This window comes from Pleuronectes platessa, chromosome 23 (genome assembly GCF_947347685.1).
Source record: "Pleuronectes platessa chromosome 23, fPlePla1.1, whole genome shotgun sequence".
Taxonomy (NCBI): Eukaryota; Metazoa; Chordata; class Actinopteri; order Pleuronectiformes; family Pleuronectidae; genus Pleuronectes; species Pleuronectes platessa.
In genome coordinates this window covers 12,290,198-12,312,095 of record NC_070648.1, presented here as the reverse complement: position 1 = coordinate 12,312,095, position 21,898 = coordinate 12,290,198, and the positions used below count along the sequence as shown (strand labels likewise).

Below are 21,898 nucleotides of genomic sequence, written 5' to 3'. Positions count from 1 at the left end.
AAATAAGAAAATATAAGGCAACAGAATGTGCCGATATTTAAAACTATGTACTGTCCATGTATAAAGAAGACAACCTTAACTGCTACATTCATGCTGACCAGAATGTCCTTGCACACTTCATATTTGACCTAGTTTCACAATGTGATGGGGCTGGTGCAGTGTAAGGGATACATCTATCATTCCACCAGTCACCCAACATGAGGGTTTCCGTCTTTGTCTTCGCCCTTCTGTCTGCACAGTGCGTAGACAGTGTGCGTAATCCCGCAGGAGAGAGAGGGCAAGGATGGTCACCGGTGCTGAAGCCTATAACATGTACATGATGGTAGATCATCATGTCAGGGGGAACAGAGGGAGGGAGAGGGGGGGGCTGCCTGGCTGCTTATGCTAACCAATGATGCAGTGAATGTGGTGAGACAGGTGAGGGTGTGTGTGTGTGTATGTGTAGTGGGGATAGATTTACAGTGATGAGGTCAATGCCATTGTCCTTGCCTACATACGATCTGTATACCGCAGGGATTACACAAATTCTTCAAATGCGCCATTATCCACATGCACACTTGCAGTTCCTCCAGACGCCACCAAGGGGAGCTCTGAAGCTGTACTGCATTATTGGCTGTGGAGCCTTTCTGCCCTCCCCACCCCTCCGCTTCCTCCTTTCTCTCCACTCTCTTGGCGGAGTGTCCCTATCACCTCACCTAATTCTGTCTGCTTCATTTTATCCTGCACAAAGCTGACAAATTCATAGGTTTTGGGGAGAAATATGTTGAATACAGCCATATGGAGAGAGAGAGAGAGAGAGAGAGAGAGAGAGAGAGTCCGAGAGGGAGTGTGGTTAGTGAGATCTCACAGGCTTGACTTATTTCTGCAGCTTACTGATGCAGTGGTAGATATGCATGACTTTAGAGGAGCAGCAGACACAGAGTGGATGAGACTCTGCGAGACAAATGGGGCTGGATGATAACCTGCGATGGGATTCAACGCCTGTCGCGTCGACTGCGGGGCTGTTTGCAACACAAGATAGCATGTTGACTACAAAGGAAAGGGCAGTGCAAAAACGATGAATGTGTCTCTGTGTGGGTTCTATGTTGACACTTCCAGTCATGTTTAAACAATGGACGCTGTGATTAACTGTCATCTAAGCCAAACCAAAACGTGGTGGGAGGGACAGGACCTGCATCTTGATGGACAAATCATCTGAGCTCGTCAATAATTAAAGCTAAACTTAATGTGGAAAAAGGGAATTTGATGTTTGGAGTCTAAAGGTAAACATGTAAATATATTTGGAAATTATACTGCATAGAGAACAACACTCTCGTAATAACTACTTGCTCTGATGAGCTTGTATTGAGTCACTTTTTTGTTTGACAAGTCCAAATTCAGCCATCAGAAGCCATAGTTGTAATGTCTCTGTAGTGTAAAAGATGACATTGGGGTATTACTGTTAACGTATTCATCCTCTGTAATCCCTCAACTCCTACCACGTCAAGTTAATGCACATTTCATACAGAATAATAGCAGAATTGAGCACATTTTACTTTTTCTTTTTTAATTTGTAAAGTAATTAATTGCTACTGATTGTTAAGATCTACAATATATTTCCTTCATTCCTAGACTAACGTGAAATTAAAAGGCATCAACATATTAAGGCTTCCCCTACAGTGAATTCAGGTATGTGACCATATGCAGCTTCACGCGTGTCAGTCTACAATTTGGCTGACAGGTGTGCAACTGAGAAAATGGGTGCTTGCTCTGAGGGATCTTAAAGCATACAAGTGCACATTGATCTGCTGGGTATCAGTGAGGCAGTAAACACAGGGTCAGAGGTGGTCAATGGCATCGATACCCGGCCTCCATGGGTCTCTTAGTGGGGAACGCTCCAGTGTAAATCTAGAGAGCTCTGCAACACTTGCGCTGCCTGTTAGGTCAATTAGAGCCATCTGTAGGGGACTCAGGCCGCTGTGGGAGTTAATGGACATTATCTGGACAGTGGACGTGAGTTCTGGATTGGTACGTAGACAGTTCAGACAGATTCCAATAGGTACGATTTTGTATCTCTACCCCAAGAATATAAATTATATGGAGATTATATGAACACTGTCTAATGTGCTTAGTTTAGTTTCAACGTCTGTTTTTGAGAACACATCTTTGGATTTAGGATTAGTTGTTCTTCCCACTTGTGTTAAAATTATATTCTGATTGTAATTGGTAAATGAGAAAGACATATTATAGATATATATGTGTTTAAAACAATATTAAATGTATGTTTCAATTAATCTAATATTGCAGTGACAGAGCCTTTCTTTGTACATGTATAGACAGCTGGGCACATCGATGGAGAGACAGATAATAACAGTGTTTTGTGTTCCCCATTTGCCTAATGGTCATTATGGTGCAGTTGTCTGTAGGTCGGTTGGCTCATGCTGTAAATCTTTAAAATCGTGTTGGCTTCCCGAACTCATTAAGCTAGTCTCAGTCTGGTGATCACACATAGTTCTACAGCATAACATATTTGACCCTGACTGTGTGTGTGTGTGTGTGTGTCGGAGCAGGTCCATCTGACTTTCGGTGTGTGATCATTAGCCATTATCCTAAGACAAGCTCCGCATATGCTAATAAAACATCAGTTCCACAAATCTTGGACCATTTCCATGTCTAAGTTACTTTACTGAAATATATTATGATATTATTGCTTTATGACAGAAATTGCAGAGTCTGGTTGGCATTGAAATCCCCCCCTATAATTCAACGGCACTTAACGTCGACATTAAGAATCACTTTGCTCTCAGGTTTTCATTTTAGTGTCTTAAAGTACAGGAGTTTGATATTATCTGCTTTTTTTCCCGTATTCAAACTTTCAGGGGGTATTTTTGCAGGCGCGAACTTAAAAGCTGATGTACCATCTTTTTGTTAATGCATTCACATCAGGCTCTTTTTGCATTCAAGGCTACTTACAAGGCCCATTATTAGGTCTGACAAGACATTCATTCCAATTACAATTACCCAAAAAAACGTGAAGAAGTAAGCACGCAAAGTGTAAGTGGAATTGATTGTATCTCACTACTGGTATCTGCAACTGCCAATTGATGACCTGGAGCACCCAGAGAGGACGCTGTACGTGCACATCCACGTGTTTGGCTGTGCATGTGTATTGATGGATCCTGCACAGCCTTGCACCAAATCACACCCATACACGTATAAATTCGGGTTGCATGTTCTCTTTTGTTTCCCATTTGCAACAATTAACGATTTGTAAAGATGAGTCTGGTTATTTGTTCAGAGAGGGTTTAAGTGCATTGTCACCTTTGATAAATTGGGGTGCATTCTATTTGTGTAGCCAAGTACATTATGCGCATACATATTGAACAGACCACTTTCTGCAGTGGCTCTTTAATAACGGCCAACGACAATGTCCTCGGGAACACCTGAACATGCAGAGCCACAATCTAACTTAAATTACAATTAAAATCTCATTAGACTGCGATGACTTTACAACTCTTGCCTTTGAATGACATTTGAATATGAAGGAAGGTGGATCTTTTCATGTTTTAGAAAGGAAGAAAGAAAGAAGGAAACAACAGCAGCGGCGGCCCTCTTGTTAACTCCACTTGGAAAAAGAAACATCTGTTAATGCAGCAACAACAGAAGAGAGAAGGAAGTTGAGACACACTCGCTGTACGATCCCTGTGTAGAGAGAAATGATAGAGAGTCAAATAAAGCAACAGAGATAGGGTGGGTGGCAAGGAGAGGCCCCACTCCAACTGCGGTGGCCCTGGATTACATAGGCAGTGTTTACCTGGCGCAGGTTGCGGGTGACGCGCACGTCATGCCAGGCATTGTCGTTGAACTTGCCGTTGACGGGCTCTACCAGGGCCTCGAAGGCCCCCGAGCCCAGGTTGATGACCAGCCACACAGCTCCACTCTTCAAGGAGAGGTTCACGTAGTCGGCCGACTTCCCGGTGTGCAGCATGAGGCCGTTGCGTTGCAGCGTGCGGAAGGACAGCGTGATCTCGTCGGTGCTGCTCTGGATGGGCGTCATCGACAGGTCGTAGCAGAAGAACTCGTTGCCCTTGAAGGTGGCCACCGACTCTTCCTTACCTGGAGAAAGGAAAGACAAGATCACACCGATGTTATTGCTTGTCGAACTCTGCTCTTAAGGCCAATTCCATAAAAACAGAGACACCAGAGAATTTGTAAATTGAGAGCACAAACCAGAAGACATTTAACCTTTACCACCAGAATAGAAACTCTACTGCCATTAGTGTTTTGGCTGTGCTACTGCAGCGCAACCCACACACACCTAAGCACAACTTTGAAGGCTAAGCCCTGTGCATACCTACGGTGTAGCTTTGACACAGAAGCATGAATTGGGCTTTAGTCAGCAGTATAGGATTAGCATGGTGAATAAATAGCAGCTTGGGTTAATATACATTTTATAACTGACAAAAAAAATTCTGTCCACAGGAATTTCATTGTAGGGGAGAGCGGGGTAATGTGGGACATCGGTAGATATGAAACACCCCCTGTATCTAGGCAACGGAACACATTTGTGGTCATGTGACTATTATGTTTAAAAGCCCCCTCCCATTCCCCCCTTGCCATGAAGGAGAAGTTGGTGCTGGTGCTGTGGAAAGTATGTTTTTTTTACAAAAATGTGTTTTTTGCATGTAAAAGTAAATTTTCTTGCTTTGAACTTGATCAACTGTTGTGTCAAAACAAATTGATTCAGGTAGAAAAAATTATATCATACATGTTGGTGAACTTCCAACATATAAAACCATGTAATTGAAGCTAGCTGAAGATTAGCCTGAATTGATAAGAGATGTTGTTTTTCAAAAATTGTGGCTTTGGGGTAACGTGGGACAAATGCTGTGGGGTAAAGTGGGACAGTGTCTCACTTTACCCCACCATGAAGCACAAGTTAAGTTTAGTATTAAATATATTTTTGTGTTATATTACATTATATATGTTTTATTTTTAATGTCATAAACATTGTAGAAAAGCCATCATGCAAAGAAACTATACACCAGGAATACAACCTGGGGCCAAACACCCCTCGCAGAAATGGAAAGTGCAGCTGCTGAGGTCATGCAAGGAAAGAAGTCCTTAAGAAAAGCTGGAAGGGATAGAAATATTGATAAGACAACCCTCAAAAGATTCATAAAGAAAAAAGAGAAAGGGAAAGTAAAATCAGTAGCCTGGGGTGCAGTAGCTGAGGTAAAGAGAATATTCACAGATGAGATGGAGGAGGAGCTCGCCAAACACTTGAAACAACTAGCTGACCAGTTCCATGACCTTGCTCCAGTTAAGTGCCGTGAACTGGCATTTGAAAACGCAGAGTAAATCAATATCCCTGTCCCTGCCAATTGGACAGAGAAACAATGTGCCGGTAAGCTAGGGTGAGCAAGAGATCACATAAACCATAATAATCATAAATGTGCTTAATTGATCAATCCCCATGATTCTGTTACTAGTCCGATATTAGTGGTCAATCTAGCTGTCGGGATTTTAACTATGGTAGTTTCAAAGTGGAAAAAGTAAGTGTCCCACTTTACCCCGTAGCCGGGGTAAAGTGGGACACAAGACCACTTTTTTTAAAACAATCATATTTTCAATGCCCTTTGTCCTGAAGATAAATATGACTGATATATCAGTTTAGCTCGCCTAGAGGGAAGCAAATGTAAAAAATGTCCAACATTACCCCGCTCTCCCCTAAAGGACATTTAGACACAGAAATACTAAAGAACTGATGCAAAAGTAAACGGAAGGAGGGAAAAGGTGTTGACAGCGTTGTTACAGGCTGTCAGTCTGTCTACAGCACATGGCCACCTTCCATGGCAGTGAGCTCCGTTCACACACTATCAGTCAAAACAGCCCATTTGTTCAATGGACACATGTCAAACAGCTGCAGTCGAACAGCAGCGGGGAGGACACAGTGTGTATCTGACAGCAACTTCACCAACACCTGTTGCAGCATCATTCATAACACTGACACCTCAATCACAGCGTTGAGGCTGAAGCCACTGAGCAGGGACAACTCGTGAATAAGCCTCTATGTAGTTTTCCGTACCGTTTCATTATAATGTAATGATTGTAATTACATTATCTTAACAGAGTTACATCTTAAATTAGGCAGAATGACAGTTGCAAGGTTTTTCCCTGGACTCAACACTACAAATCCCAAGATGCCTGGTAGAAATGATCGGTTTCTCGAGGTAATAAACACTGAGGCACACAACACCACACAGCAACAAGATCTCTCAAATGACTCTTCCTCGACTTGGAGGGTGATACAAATCAACTGGCTCCCCGACATGAACTGTGATCTGAAGTGACACTCCACTTCCTGTTCGTTTGTCCCTCCCCACCTCTGGTTCCCCAGGGAGGTCAGTTTGGAGAATCAGACTCAGGTAATAAGGTTTAGGTCTGAAACACGAGGAGGGCGAAGGACAGGCCTGGTGAGAGGGGGCAAAAGCCCTCCTGTATGGGCGGATCATCAAATCTAGTTTATCCTGAAGTTCCATTACAGCAAAATCACTCCAAGACATCGGTGCATTTCCCTGGAGGGAGAGGCGGGGGCCAGCCGGAGCGGGTGGTCCTCGGGCAGACAGATTGAAACCCAAATCTCATGAGGGAGATAGTTTGCCACAGGAGCAATCGCAGGTGAGAGGAGAAGAGGGGTGATGGATAATCGTGTGTCAGTTTGATAGCTGTGCACTTAGTACTGGGACATGTCCACGGACTGTGCGGTAGCCTACATAAGTTGATTACACTATTTCATTAAGACCAATTTGAGGAATAACAGCCACATGGAAGAAAAGGAAAGGGAGCTTTAGTGAGCGGCCGTGCAATACAAGTGCTTAGTAAAGTGACAACAGCTAACTGCTATATTTCTGGGACATTAAAGGGGATGATAGAGCTCACGTCGAGACAACGCATCAACATGACATGGGTGCATGCGCTCACATAAAAGAAAAACATTTACAGAGTCGGAAAAAAGAGAGAATGTGAAGGACAAATGGCATCCAGACAGGGACAGCTACTTAAAAGAACATTTTGGCTGAAATCGAAATTTAGACCAATCTCAACTGAAGTGTGAATTGTCATCAAAGGAGAGAGAGAATAGATGGAGAGGGAAAATGACACTGGGGAGGAAAAAAAAGAAAGAGAAAAGCGAATCCCCCAGGAGCAGCCTCCTGGCGGTGCTGATGTAGGAAGAATAAAAGCGCGGCAAATGGACCACAGCAACCATTTTCAATTATGTATTAAAGTTGGACCCCCTCCCAAAGTATGGGCTGCTAACAGTAAGCAACAAACAGCTTGCGATTGCTTCCGTGAGCTCAGCGAGATTGAGCCGAATGCGGCGGAGAGACACAAGCGGTAAACGGAGGAAAAAAGAACCTTCTTTTGTTTATGTCTGTTTAATGAGCAGAATGCTGAGAGAGGGAGATAAAGCTGGAGAGGATCAGAAATAGAGGGAGAGAAAGGAGGGGACGGGGACAGACTGCTGCACCAGTCCGTCCTGTCACCATGCCAAGAAAATGCAGAGATAAGTTTGCCCTAAGATCAACACAATCTTATAATTGTTGCCCTTCACTTTAAAGGCAGACGTAGGAGAACAAACAACACTGACAAGCCGGCTATACATTGTTGTCTTATCCAAACACTCATCATACTTGTAATGCAATTCGGGTTAAGTCATTCCGAATATGCTCCAGGAAGCCGTGATCCTGCTCCACACTGCGGAGCACTGGAAAAGACCTCCAAGTTTCCCAGAGGGGGGAAAAGAAGATCACTCCAGCTTCGGCTTTCAAGACACGAAAACTAATATAGAAAACGACTCTATTCTTTCCTTCTCTGAGACCACTTTAGCTCCTGTGAATATGTGCTTGTCTTTATACATCTGTTTCTCCTTTTAAATCCACTGTACATCTCTATCTCATCATTTCACTCCCGCGGTACCACTCGTGATTGCATGCACACACACACACACACACACACCTATACACTCGGCGCACACACGCTTTTCACTCAGATCAAATCTCCTTCCATAAAGCCCAAGAGCCGCGCGCTGCAGCTTGAGGTAAGACAAGACACACAAGCACGAAGTGCAGACTAAAGTGCTGTCAAGGTCTCAATTAACCTCACGGAAGGCCCTGACTACATTACAGAAATGACTCATTTGAAATTTAGCCACCCATAATAGCGTCTTTATTATTAATTAAATGTGGACTTCCTCTGGTATTAGATGCCATTGAGCCGAGGGAACGGACCTCGAGTACCGGGTAGCTTTAGGGGTCAAAGAACGATACTGCATCTAGTCAGAGTGATCTAACAGCTGTAATGTGGAAAGCCATTGTTCACCAACTGCCCACATGTACCTGCTGGCTTCAGCCTTGCATGGTGCTCGCGTCAGGCTGCTTCATCGTTGCGTCAGATTGGTGCGCTCAGCGGTTTGGGGTTTAACATCTGAGCACAAACCCCAAACCGCTGTCGGCTCTTGAAGTGCTACTCTCTCGCTGCCATCTGATTTCTTTGAAGGAAAAAAGTAATAACCTTCCAAAACTCCTGATTGGACTTTAGACTTTATCTTACTCCTTTCAGCCGTTGTGGTTTATACAATATAGATTCAATAACCTCCACCTCCACCACAACCTACATGGACCAATCATATCACCAGAGATAAGCACTTTGCTGCAGCTGAAATGCCAAATGGCCTGGCCTCAGAGACCCCTGGCCTTCACTGTTCTTGAGGGGGTGCTACATGTCTGCATGCTACACTGTGAAACTGTGAGGGGGAGGAAGGCCAGAGGAAGAGTCTTGAATTCCGGCCTGAGTGGAATCAATGTCATTGACTTGGTGGACCATCACACACACTCCAAACTGCTTTACAATTTACATATTGGTCTCGTGCAGCCATGACAACCCTGCAGCAGCCTCACTCGTTTTGATCCGAGGGTATTTATGACAAGTTTCCCTAACCTGGAAAAACACAGCATCTTCAATAGTGATGAAATGTCACGAGGACACAAATAGAGTCTGTGCTTCTCAGAGCTGCCCTGAAAGTGCCATTTTAGGCTCGTCTTTGGTGGAGATCACAGTAATAAAAGTGCAGTGCAGCATGCGTTATTAAATTGGATTCAGCTCAGACGGAGAGAGAGAACAGGTTTAATAAGATGAGCTGCATGAATAGCTCCATCCAAACTTGTGTGGTGCATTAGTCAACGCATAATGAACCTTAACATGCAGCTTTTTGGCCGATTGGATTACATATTGGTAATTAGGCAGCATTAGAAGGAATGAGGAAGAAAAGAAAAGAGAGAATGGTTTCAAGACTAGTGTGTGTGAAAATATACAAAATCTAGATGACCACATGCTGGCAAATCCTCTCGTCACGTCACATTACCTCGCCGCTCCTGCCCACGTGCACGCACACTCTTCCACGTGTGCATGTACAGTCATACTCTATTAGCTCGCAACGAGTGCCATCCGCCCCACAGAGACAGTATCCGACAGCTTTGGAGAGCCAGCGACATGAGAGAGGGAGAAAGTCAGGGCCATATGAGGCTTTGATGCCGCATGAATCAAAGACGCCTGCTGGATCCACAGACAGAGGTCGGTGTCCTGCTGTGGCTCCGACGCACACGCAAACGGTCTGTGAGCGTTTGTGTATTTAACGCTTTGCCAGTGTTAAATAACTCGCACATGCAAACATGCTCGCAAACACATTTAGAAGATAGAGGAGAGATGAAGAATGAGATAAATCGTGACGGAAAGAAGGCAGCAACCGAGGGAGGTTCATGGCAACAGACTGACCGAAAGAGAGGACAAGGCAGATTTTGTAGATTTTTAAAGGTGGGACGAGTTGTAGTGTCAGGGTTCGGCGGAACTGTTGAGGTTGGATGATTGATTGATTGCTCTGATCACCGTGGCCCCTCCCTGCTTTAGGTTTCACTCCTCAGGGATTTTTACCCTTTTGGTCACCCTCACTCATAAATCCGAACTGTCAGCTGTCCTTCACAAAAACATATGTTGGATTCTGAGCTCGGGCAAAAGCCCATGAATTTGTCTCCAAGGCCAACTCACGTAGTGGCAGTGTGCTAGGCATCATGGGGCTGCGGCAGGGTCATCCCGAAAAATAGCAATATACTGCCAGGCACTGGGAATGTATAAATAGCTTAATAATAACTGCTATAAATTTGTAGATTCTGTAGATTCTTATCGAGAGGGCTGTGGTTAAGATGCTTTGAAGATACACTTCCGCGGGGCGGGTGAGCTTATACTTTTGCCAAAGCACAAACTGTGTACGTATTTGTGTACTAAGATTTTAGTCCAGATATTTGCTACACATAGAGTTCCGTTCTGTCCACCCTTCAATGAGTACTTGATACTAGGGATGAGCGAGTACAGCATTATCTGTATCTGTATCTGTATCTGTTAACCATATGAATTATCTGTATCCGTATCCGTACTCGGGGTGGGCGGGGCCTAACCCGGAAGTGGGTGTGATTTAACCCGGAAGTGGGCTGGATTTAACCCGGAAGTAGGCCGGGTTGTCTTGAAACGGGCGGGGGTTTAACCAGTATGTTATTTTAAGCATGCAATTGATATGGGTTGATCAGAAATTGTTATATTTATTGCTAATAAGAAAACTATTACAGGACAGCAGTTTTGCAACGATGAATTCAACACATGCTGTTGCAATTACGAAGTGTAATGCAATAACAAGTGTTTTCATACTCAACATAACTTTCTTTTTTAACTTTTTAATTTTTTTTAAATTTATTTCCACGCCAGGTGTGTGTGTGTGTGTGTGTGTGTGTAGCTTAATTTGTAATATTTTGTATACCACTACTACCTAGAAAGTGTCAGACACTGCGTGAAGTAAAATAAAACTGGTTAGAGCCAACTGACGGTTTAAAAAAAAAAAAAAAACTACGACCGGCAGAGAGAGGGAGAGAGAGAGAGAGAGAGAGAGAGAGAGAGAGAGAGAGAGAGAGAGTAGCCAGACGCTAGAGAGTAGTTAGACACTCAATGCGTGAAGTAAAAAAAAAAAAAATGTTTAAAAAAAATAAAATTATAATCTCCGACAGGCAGAGACGCAACGCGAGTCGCTTTCTACCAGCACCACTTCTGAACGAACCCACGTTTAACAGAACTCTACTGGTTAATAAGTAAGTACAAACTGAAATAAAAACAAACTTCAAGCTGAAGAAACACTAAACGTTAACGGAAAAGACCCGCGAACCTGAGTGACTGAGAGACAGAGAGCTGTTCTGTGAGTGAGTGAGCAGAGCGGTGTGTGAAGGGGAGGAGCGCTGTGACGCTGTGTGAGGATTCTCATTCAGTCCGAGCACAGATATTGACTCGTATTACTCGTATAATACTCGTGCTCGGCAAAAGTGCTTTATCCGTACCGGATACTCGTTTCAGCCGAGTATCCGGCTCATCTCTACTTGATACAACACTTTCCTTCACTTAAAGAATGGACAGTATTTGTTATTCAAACTGTGTTTGATTTGAGCTTGAGCACCAGGTTTTTCTTGTTCTGGATTGAGCCTCCTGTACTTTCAACTATGTTACAGAAATGCAAACATCGGTGTTGATACACTGCTGCGCGCTCAGATGACAAGAATAAATATGACCTAGGAGGTCCACTTTGAGTACCACATTTAGACAATTTAAGGGCAAAAGACTATCTATTAGCTTAAAGACTGATACTACATAACAAGATAATATATCCGCCAGACCAACGCATTGTATTATCAGATGATGCCACGTTGCCAGAGCCCTGTGTGTCCCGCCCCTGTGACCTCAACAATCAAAATGAATGACATTAAACACAGCACTATGGTTGGTATCAACTTGGCCTTTGACCTCAGGTATTTTCTTGCCCTCAATTGAGTCTCGCCCACCACATAACCAACAGACTTGTTGAAATACAAGACACAAGGAAACACAACCAAACTTGATTAGGCTGGGTAATCTTGATAAACAAACATTACTGCTATGACCACCAGGTATGTAGTGATAATATAAGTTACGTGTCTGAAAGCCTAACTAACACCTAGAAAGTATCCTCCTTGCCTGCAGGCGCTGTCCTCACCTGGCCTGTGAAGCTATCTAGTTAGCTGTATTGGTAATTTGTGAATAGGTTAATGGATCCATGTCTCCAGTCTCTCGTGGGGCTACTGACATCGAGCTGAAGTAGAGGAACATTGTTCCCATTCTTCTCCCCTCTCCTTTCTCTGCACCAACCTGGTGATTACTGTACGTATTGATCCGTGGACTGATTGCAATTCTATAATGAAGGAGCCATAACTTTCTGTCTCCCCAGCTCGTTAGCTGAAGGCTCTTTCTTTCCACTGTCCATTCCCTCTGACCTTATGTGCTTGTTGAGCCACAGTGAATGTGTCATCACACCATTTGCACTGTTTCTTTTGTTCGGGGGGGAATGCTGCCAAAAAAGCAGGAGGGTCAATATCGAACGAGCTGTCTGCAGTGAGGTAATGTATGAGTACAAGTGTCACTTGAGTAGTCTCTGTTGCCTTTCTATTTTTAACCTCTAAACCCCGGCAGACACATTGTACTTTCAACCAAGTTTGGATGAGCCAAGGTTTCCAATGAGAGAGCATCACCTTTTTCTAGAGAAAGAGGAAGAGCTAGAGAACATTATTCCATGCATCAAATACAAGGAAGAGGACTGTAGTGTGTTGGTAACTTTCCTTGAAAGGTCATTGAAAACATATCAGAAATATCCAAATATAGATAAACTAAACTAAAAGTATATATATTAAAGAAAATAGCTATTGCCTGTCCCAATTGTCTGTCACTTCTAAACATTTAAAAAAAAAATTGTTATACTGTACTCTAAAATGAACCACTACATTGTGCACGTATCTGCCAATATAATCACCCACTTGACTTTAGTAGTAAAAGTCACATCCATGAGGTGTCTACAGACTTTATTCTTAACCACGACTTAGTGCGCTGGCGGAGGCATGCATTTCAAGAGCCCTTGGTATAAAGACACTTGATTCGATTATTTTTTGCTCCTCCACCTTTAGATGTAGCTGCGGGTCACATTTTGAGACAGCATGGTTCGTTTTAATTGAATCCCTTACGCCATAGCTTTGATTGACGGAACGTGAAGGTCGCAGTGCGCAAGGGGCAAAGAAGTAAAATAGAAAGTAAATCTTTATGTAGAGCTGGTGAGAAAAGAATTGAGCACAATTTGCATATGAAATCTGTTCTCCACTGGTACACTGGTAGTGTAAATTGGGTCACATAACCCACAGTGAAAACAAGGAGTGTCTCCAGTTGGGCAGCGTCAGGAGCAATGCGCCGCTGTAGTCTAATTTTTCTGACTCCCTCTCTCACTGTCATCTCCACCAGTTTAAATGGAGCATTTTCATAAGACAGTTTTACATGCACTCTGATTCCCACATGTGTGTTCTTGGGAATAATTTGAGTTAGTTGAAGATAAGACTTAATGGGGGATGTAGATACTGCTTTAATTATCTGTTGCCTTGGAAACATTCACTTTTCTAACAGTACCATCAGAGGCCATGGCAGCCACCTTGTGACTCCACCCCACCTCCTTCACTCTCTGATTTGCACTTTATTTCCTTTTTCTTTACCCCCTCTCGTTTCTCCTTAGTCATTTATTTTCTCTCTCACTGTGGTTGTTAGATGACTATTATCACAGTGGAGGGCTCTCCGGCAACACAAAGAAAATATCACGTAAAGTGACACTGGCGATAGCCTTGTGTGCTCCTGAAAACAGAGCTCCTCTGCCGACAGACCGCAAGAAAGGCAGAGTACACTGCTCAAAATATTGGAGGGAACACTTAATGGTCTCAGTATAACACCAAGTCAGTTAATCTTCAGGGATATCTGTGCATTTAGGAAGCACAAGTGACTGTGAATAAATTTCACCTGCTTTGGTGCGAATGAAACAGGTGCAACAGAGGAAAAAACAAGACAACCCCTAAAATGTAATGTTTTTACATATGGGCCCCCCAGACAGTTTCTCTATGCTTATCCTTCCTGACTGATTCTGGGTCAGTGCTGGTCTGAGAGCTCCATGTCATTGCCAAAGGTGCCTCGACTGCTGTTATGTGGCCAGATGAAATCCTCAGAGCGATTGTCAGAACATATGCTGGTGCAGTGGGTCCTGGGTTCCACCTGCAGATCAATGCCCTGCCTCATGTGACCTGAGTGTGTATCGGAAGTTCCTGGATGACGTAGGCATTGATGCCATTGACTGACACTCACTTTCCCCTGACCTACATCCATTTGAGCACCTATGGGATGTTATGTATCGGTGCATCCGCCAAGTACTACCACAGACTGAGCTCACTGATGCCCTGATCCAGGTCTGGGAGGAGATCACCCAGGACACCATCTCCCGACTCATCGGGAGCATGCTTTGTCACATTATGAGTTGCCGTGATGAAATTCAAGCAAGTTGGATTAGCCTGTAATTTGTAAATTGCATGTCAGTTTTGGTGTGGTTTTCAGTCCAGCCTACAAAGGGCTGATGAACTTGTTTTCCATTGTATATTGTATGACATGAGTGCCAAGGTTAGAAACATGGAACATATTCCATATGTACCGCTTAAGTCAAACATCATTTAGCACTGGACCAATGCTGTAAACAAGCCATAGGACTTCTTTCTAAGATAACTCAACTGTACACTTCCTATATGTGGCCATTTTCTGCTACAGTGACCAGGCTAATGTCCACATTCTTTACTGCAACAACATGAAAGAAGCCATCTGAAATACAGGTATGGATTATTTTTTCTTCCAATGGCTCCAGTGAGTATTGGTTGGTCTTGGCTCATTAACTCTATATTGAACTGTAGAGAAACCATCTCACAGATGACAAAAAAATGTGTGCATACTTGCACAAAGCCCCTTATTTACAGATACAATTACAATAGCCTAAGGTCTTAAATACAGTATGTTACTTAGTCTTGAAAAAGTTAGAGTTGCGATGTGATGTGACAACCTATAGAGAAACGTACATCTCCTGTAATGAAATACATACTCTTGCACAGTTTATCATGAACTGTCACTCTGCCACTCTCAATAAAGTGGAGAGAAAAGGAAAAACAATGTGGTATTGTTTTTGTGAGGGTTCTTTGTGTTGTTTTATGTGTGTTATTTTAATTGTGTGAGGATCCTTGGCAAACAGCCTGAAGAATTATCCATTGTAAACGGCTTTACTTAATATGGTAATGTCATCGCCGGCAGTGGAATGAAGTAGTGTAGCTGTTTAGTGTGTGTGCACGCTCTTGATCACATTAAAATAAACGTGTGCTGCCGAACAAAGTTGGCCTCTTGTTTGGAAACGAGCTAAAACACTATCGTAGACAAACAACGTCGGATTTCTTTCTCCGTTAATGATGTCGACCGTTTCCTGTGTTTGACTCGTATATATGACAAAACATGGGCACGACACAAGATTGATCCTCTTTTTAATGCCCACCAGTGATGTCTTTGACATTTGGAAACCACAGAGATAAGGATTAACTTCCAATTAGTGATACACAATCACCACCATGTGAAGCAGGTAAATTCTAGAATCTTCACCACCCATGGGTTGTGCAAAACCTTGGAAGTTGATCACTGGCAAGGGAAAAGAAGAGGCTGACAACAGCATAGGTCAAGGAAGTAGTACATGACTGCAGCCCTTCCAACATAGCGTTCATTGTAGCAGGGCCTATAACACATAGGAACCCCAAGATTGGGTTAAAACTAAATAAAAACGAGTATTTACCATGAAGACGTCACAATGGATAAGACTGACAGTTGTGGCTCAAAAAACTCTCTCTCTCTCCCTCTCTCTCTCTCTCACAAATGCACACACATACTAAACAACAACCTGAGTTGGGTCAAATGCCAATGTTGAACCACTAATAAGGCATCCAATCAGTCGAAGGAGTTTTAATGAGTGAAACCTCTTTCTGAAGACGTCTGACCTTCTGAACCTGCTACTGACAAACATCAGAGCTGAGAAACATGGCTGTTTGCAGACAAGCATAGAGTTTGGTATAATGCATGGGGTTTAACATTGTGTCTGACAACTTTCAAACTATGACATGCATGAGGGTGACATTTCAAACCTGCTCTCTAACACATATTTAGAGAACTACCCAAAACAAATGAAGGAATGTTAGTGGAAAGATAAAAAAGTTGATGCATGAAGAAAGCTAAGCCAAACTTGTGTAAAACGGTTATATCTAATCAATATTTCCACTGACATTTTAGGATAAATGTTAAGAAACTATCACCTCTGATGTGTCACAGACTGGACAACAAACACACAGCAGGAGCTTAAATAGGATTAATCTGCTGATGTATTGGAGACCCTTTAGCTAAATGCTAACCTTTCTCTCTGGAGGCCTGTCAATGATGGATGTGGCAACATGAATCAGCCCGTGTGGCACAGAGTGAGACAGAGGCATTGAGCTGCAGAGATAACAGCTTCCCAAAATTAGATTATAGAAGAGAAGGGAGTATTTTTGTTCCTGCCGGTTCAAAACAACTGAGTTGAGAGAAGACAAAAAAAAGTTATGTAAAAGACACACAAACTCAAAAATATCATTCCAAATCTTAGTAGAAAAAGTTAATCTTTAACTAAAACAAATATATATTAAAACGCACTCTACTTATTCCAGGTTCAGATAAGGCAAATATCTATTTCCATAAATAAAAGGTCTAAGGGCAAAAAGTAAACTGTGGAAAACACATGATCCTTCTCCAACTATACAGCATCATATTCTGCAGGAAAAACCTGGGGAAGAGTTCAGTGGATTGGATGTAGGTGTCTGCAAACACTGGAACATGTACTGTCCCATGTTCATAAGTTTCCAAAAAGGTGGTCTGCAATCTTACATATTAGTACTGACTCTCAACTGGGAGGCAAGTTTTTTAAATATTGATCACACACAGAATTTGCTCTATAGGTGAAAGTACACGTTCATTGTATATTGTATTTCACAGCCTTGTACGTCTACAACCCTCTGCATCTCCGAAAAAACAGCTTGTCACTTCATTTTGGGTGGGAGGAAAAGGGAAATACAACATGTAGTGTTAATAAGTCAAAATGAAATGCTCTTGTATCTGCTCATTTAAAACTCAATTTATATGTGCCTGAAGTTAAGGATTCTGCACTTGAATGGTTACTTAAATTATAGTGTTGAGATTACGGTGATCAGTTCCTAATGGTAGTTGTTGTCGTGGGTGGAGTGGAAGGATGAGACTAGTTTTTGACTGAGATCCAAATCCACTCCAAAAACTATGACACCCATTTACAAGAAACGTCCTTAACAAATCCTATTCCATAAATTGGGGTGATGAAACTTTAAAAAAAAAAAGAAAAAAAATTAAGAAAGGAAATTAGCTGCAAATGGACACTTTTGCCAAGCATTGATACACACCCACTCACAAAGACATCTGTTACTGGTCAGGCAGCTGCTGGTTCTGAATTATTGAGTTTGAATGTGTGTGTACAGGGGGAACCTGAGCGGCAGTGGCATCTCTTCACTTCTACACCTCTACTGAGCCTGCAGGAATTTTCACTTACAAATGTATGTTATGTAAACCAGTGCTTTTACTTAGGTTACAGACAAGCTCAAATTTTGACAACTGCTGTAACACAAAATGAGTCTGACTTGGGCAGAACATTTCTTTTTTCCGACACTTCCCTGCAGCCTTCTCTAAATCAATGTCTTCTCACTCACGTCTGCCTAACTTGCAGCAACATTTGATGTGGTTAAGTTCTATCCACCAGGATCATCCTTCTGAAGGGGGGGGGGGGGGGGGGGGGGGGGGGTATCCTGCTTAATTAGCTGACTGGCTACCCATCAAAATAAACATGATTTAACACATTAATGCAAGCCAGAGTAAATTTGTGAGAACTAATAAGCTGAAATATCCTGGATAAGAACACTGCCATTTTAACGGTCTTTGTCCTCTAATGTTTATATAGCAGGAAGCACTCAGTCAGGACTTGCTTCTGCACTGGTCCCACATATTGTAGTTAGGTATAAAATTCAACAGCAGTCTGTTGCCACTGTTAGCATCCCAATCTCCAGCTCCAGAGTATTTTCCTTCTAAGGCACATAACTTAGAACATTAACGCAGCTGCAATATTACCACCAGGTAGCTCTAAAACTATTCATATGCAAAACAAGTACATTACGTCTATGGGAATTCAAAATAGAGGTCATGGTAAGGGTTGGGGGTGTGGAGACGTGGTGTTGAGGTCCCGCCCCATACATATGCTCAACCAATCATGAGTCAGCCTCAGCTGTCATTACATTTCACCCTGTTTTTATCAAAATAATAACTAATAGACAACAAACTTATTGTAAACAAAAAAAAATTGAATATACATCACTGTGAAAATAAATACATAAAATACCAGGAGCCATCTTTGAGAAAAATGTATTTGATACTTTGGTGTTTAGGACCTCCACTGCAGTCAGCCACCAGGGGGCATTCAGATGCGTTGGCTTCATTTTTCGGGAGAAGTCATATCTGCAACCTTTAAATACAGTTTAGTGTTGGAACGATAGAACAAATGGGATATTTCACCAGGGCAATGTGTTCATTTGTACAGCTGCTAACAATGAATATTGCACTCATTAAGCCTCTGTGATGTATAGGCAGGTGGCCCCGGAGTGAAAGAAACACACACACACACAGATCCATATACTTGCAACAGCGCCCGTACACAATAACGCACACAACCTACACAGCTCTTCTTAATCAACAAATGAGTTCTGTTGTTAGTTGATGCTACAGTGGCCATTGACAGTGAACTAGCAGTATGGGTGATGAGTTGCTTGTCTAATAACCAAGGCTGCATTTCAATTTCACAACCCAGTGAACAGCCTGCTTAGCCATATTGCTTAGCCTGGTGTCATATGATATGACACCAGGCTTAGCAAGAGGCTCTGTTTGTGTGCAGCTGTGCCGCTGCTGCTGAGGACGATAATGGCAGAAGAGTTGTACGTTAGACCTCATGGTTTACACTGATGACTTCAGCTGTTTGAGCCAACCTTGAAACAGGTTGAACGCGGTGGAAACTTTTGTTAGGAGGAACAAACACTTACGTACATGCACAGAAATAAGGCAAATAAACATCTACCCCCTGCTGGGTGCTATGGGGGTCCCATTATATTGCTGTAGCTTAAGTGACTTTCCCTTTATACTCATCCCTTTAGGCCTAGCCTGTGTGATCCATGCAGGCAGCGCTCTATGGCACTCTGGTCTAATTAAAGACTTTTATTCACTGGCTCCCGCTGCCCCTGCCTCTCCATCTTTGTTTGTTCTTCTGTGTCTAAGTGAGTTTGTTCTTCAGGCTCACACAGAGAGTTCTGCAGCCATACTGGCTTCAACACATGTCTTTCCTTGCTTCTCAATTAAAACAAGTCTAAGAGCAAATACAGCAGACGGTGGCATTATGGGAATTTTTTTGTTCATAAAAAGACTAAACCTACAAAAATGAGCAAATACCCATCAGGTGTTTGCATTCAACATTCACATAGCGGTGTTCTACCCAGACAGGTTTTTTTTGTCTTCAGCTGCTGTGGAGAGTTGTGCCGGTGGAGCGGCAGGCCCCTCTCTATCACTCACTGAAAATCTATAACACCTCAGGCACTTTCTCCTCATGTACAACCGGGTGTCTCACGATGTTGTCTGATGTGTTGTGTAGGTGTCCATTGATACTTGTTGGTGGGCGACGGCCGACATAAAGAACAAGATCAACACAGCCGTTGGAAAGCTCACATCCCGATGCATGATTCTTTTCTTCCTATTTCTGGGGAAGAACCCTGTGTTAAATCCATGTTCCACTGGTCAAAAAACTCACACGCACCCGTAAACATCTGGCTCTTGTCTGCAATGGAAAGGGAAACATTGTGCATTCACTCGCGGGTCAAATAACTGTGCAGTAGACACAAGTTTTAATCGGCTCCAATTGGCAGGTATGGAAATAAGACACCCGGGTCAACGGCTAATTTGGCAAGACGGCTAGGTGAGAGAGCGCTACAGTTGTCAAGCGTTCGTGACGTCAAACATGACGCACAGGGGGAAGAAAACAGGAAGGACAGCTCCTCCACAGGCAATAGGAAAGGAACCAACTGCCTTTTTTAGCAGGTTTACTCACTTTAAAAACAAATCCAATCCCATATATAGCCAGAGAATTTGGTGTGAAAGACGTATAATATTTGAATACCTGCTCAGAGGGTGATCTAAATTAATCCACATATATGCCTCCTTTCTTGCAAACTGGAATAGGAACGAAAGAGAGTGGTACTTTCCATGTATTAGCACCCTGTTTCTCTGCATCACTGCAGCCCCCTTTCACTTGTTTCCTCCCCCTCCCTTCTTCCCAGTGGTCATCATTTGCCTTGGATTTAAGGACACACACATCCTCTGAAGGCAGTAAGTTAATTAGACACTGGGCCCTATCTGTCCTACTCATTCCCTGTCTCTCGCTGGCTATCTGAAGGCTCAGAAGAGTATTGCTGCTTCTGTGTACCCCCACACAAAAACACGCACACACAAACACACACACACACACACACACAACTCTGTGCAGTATCGTGGGCAGTCGCTCGGCGAGTGTATGTGGGTGTTTAATTGCATGTGTGCTGCAGTGTGTATGTGCTTCCTAAGGCCTGTGTGTATTGGATGATTGTTTTTCTAAGCGAAACAATACGCAAACAGACGACTTGTTCTCACATGAGCTTGCTTTGCATCAACGGCTGCTTTCCCATTAATATGACGGCGGCCTCATCACAACCTTGTGAAACGTAGGAGACGTGACTCCACTGTGACTCCTGTGTCAATGTCACAAGTCTTTAAGCCGCAGACATGTGAAGTGCTCCCTGAAGGCCCGGCGAGCTAACCTTGAACAAAGAACTAAGAAGATAAGGTTCGTCTGACACCTCAGGGTGTTTTGTGACAACTCCGGCCATTGTTCACAGTGGGGACAGAGCGGAAATCTATCGCTGAGCAATATGTGAAAGTTCATGGCATATTTATAGTAAATAAATACCACTTCTTTGAAAGACAAACATGAAAGAATGTCCCGTCACTGACTGTGTCATTACTGTTGAGGAATAAGACTAAATTAAATGTACTAAAACCTAGTTTATTTTGAGTTGATTTTTTTTTCTTCAATGCCACAGTTCAGTTTCCTGTGCTGCATGTGTCATAACTAGCCGGCAGCACCTTGAAGAACAGTGAGGACTTGGAGTCGCTAATTTGCTGTTGCTCATTCAATTTGATGATACAAATGTTTTGAGTAAAATGACTAATTTAGTTTTGGCTTAAATGTTGAATATAATGTGATGACTGAACCGAATGTTAGTAATCGCTGGCTCTTGAAACTTAAAAAAGGGGTTGAGGTTGATAGATCAAATAAAAAAATATATAACACAACAACACAACATACATAAATATAAATGCAACAAGGTGAACAGGAAAAAATGTGTTGTTGCTGAATTTGATTGAACCGACAGTCATTCTATGCCACAGCTCGGAAAATAAAATTAAAACAAAGAACATTCAGATATGCAAGACTGGAGGCAAAACAAACTGTAATTAAGTCGATTTTTGTACAGCTTTATTTTAGTTTATTTACATTTATACGCACTAGCAATTAAACCTGAGTATTATCTAGCGGTGTCACATTTTACGATTTATATAACTTTTGTTTTAAACTTGGTCCTAATTTACCAATTTACCTTGTTTTAAGATGTGTGGTTAAATTAAAGAAAACTACTACTATCATACCAACACATGCTTAAAGCCTTAATAATGCATTTTATGTATGTCACATTGCATCTGTCACGTTGAATAAGTAGGATCATATATT

General features: G+C 42.6%; 1 protein-coding gene across 1 annotated transcript in view; it reads right to left on the bottom strand.

Annotated features, from left to right (window-relative positions):
* Positions 1 to 21,898, bottom strand: part of nrxn2b (neurexin 2b) — a 605,543-nt gene that overhangs the window by 332,863 nt on the left and 250,782 nt on the right. The window contains exon 6 of the mRNA XM_053415562.1: positions 3,794 to 4,095. Coding sequence (XP_053271537.1) covers positions 3,794 to 4,095 — 302 coding nt within the window. The remainder of the gene's footprint in view (positions 1 to 3,793; positions 4,096 to 21,898) is intronic.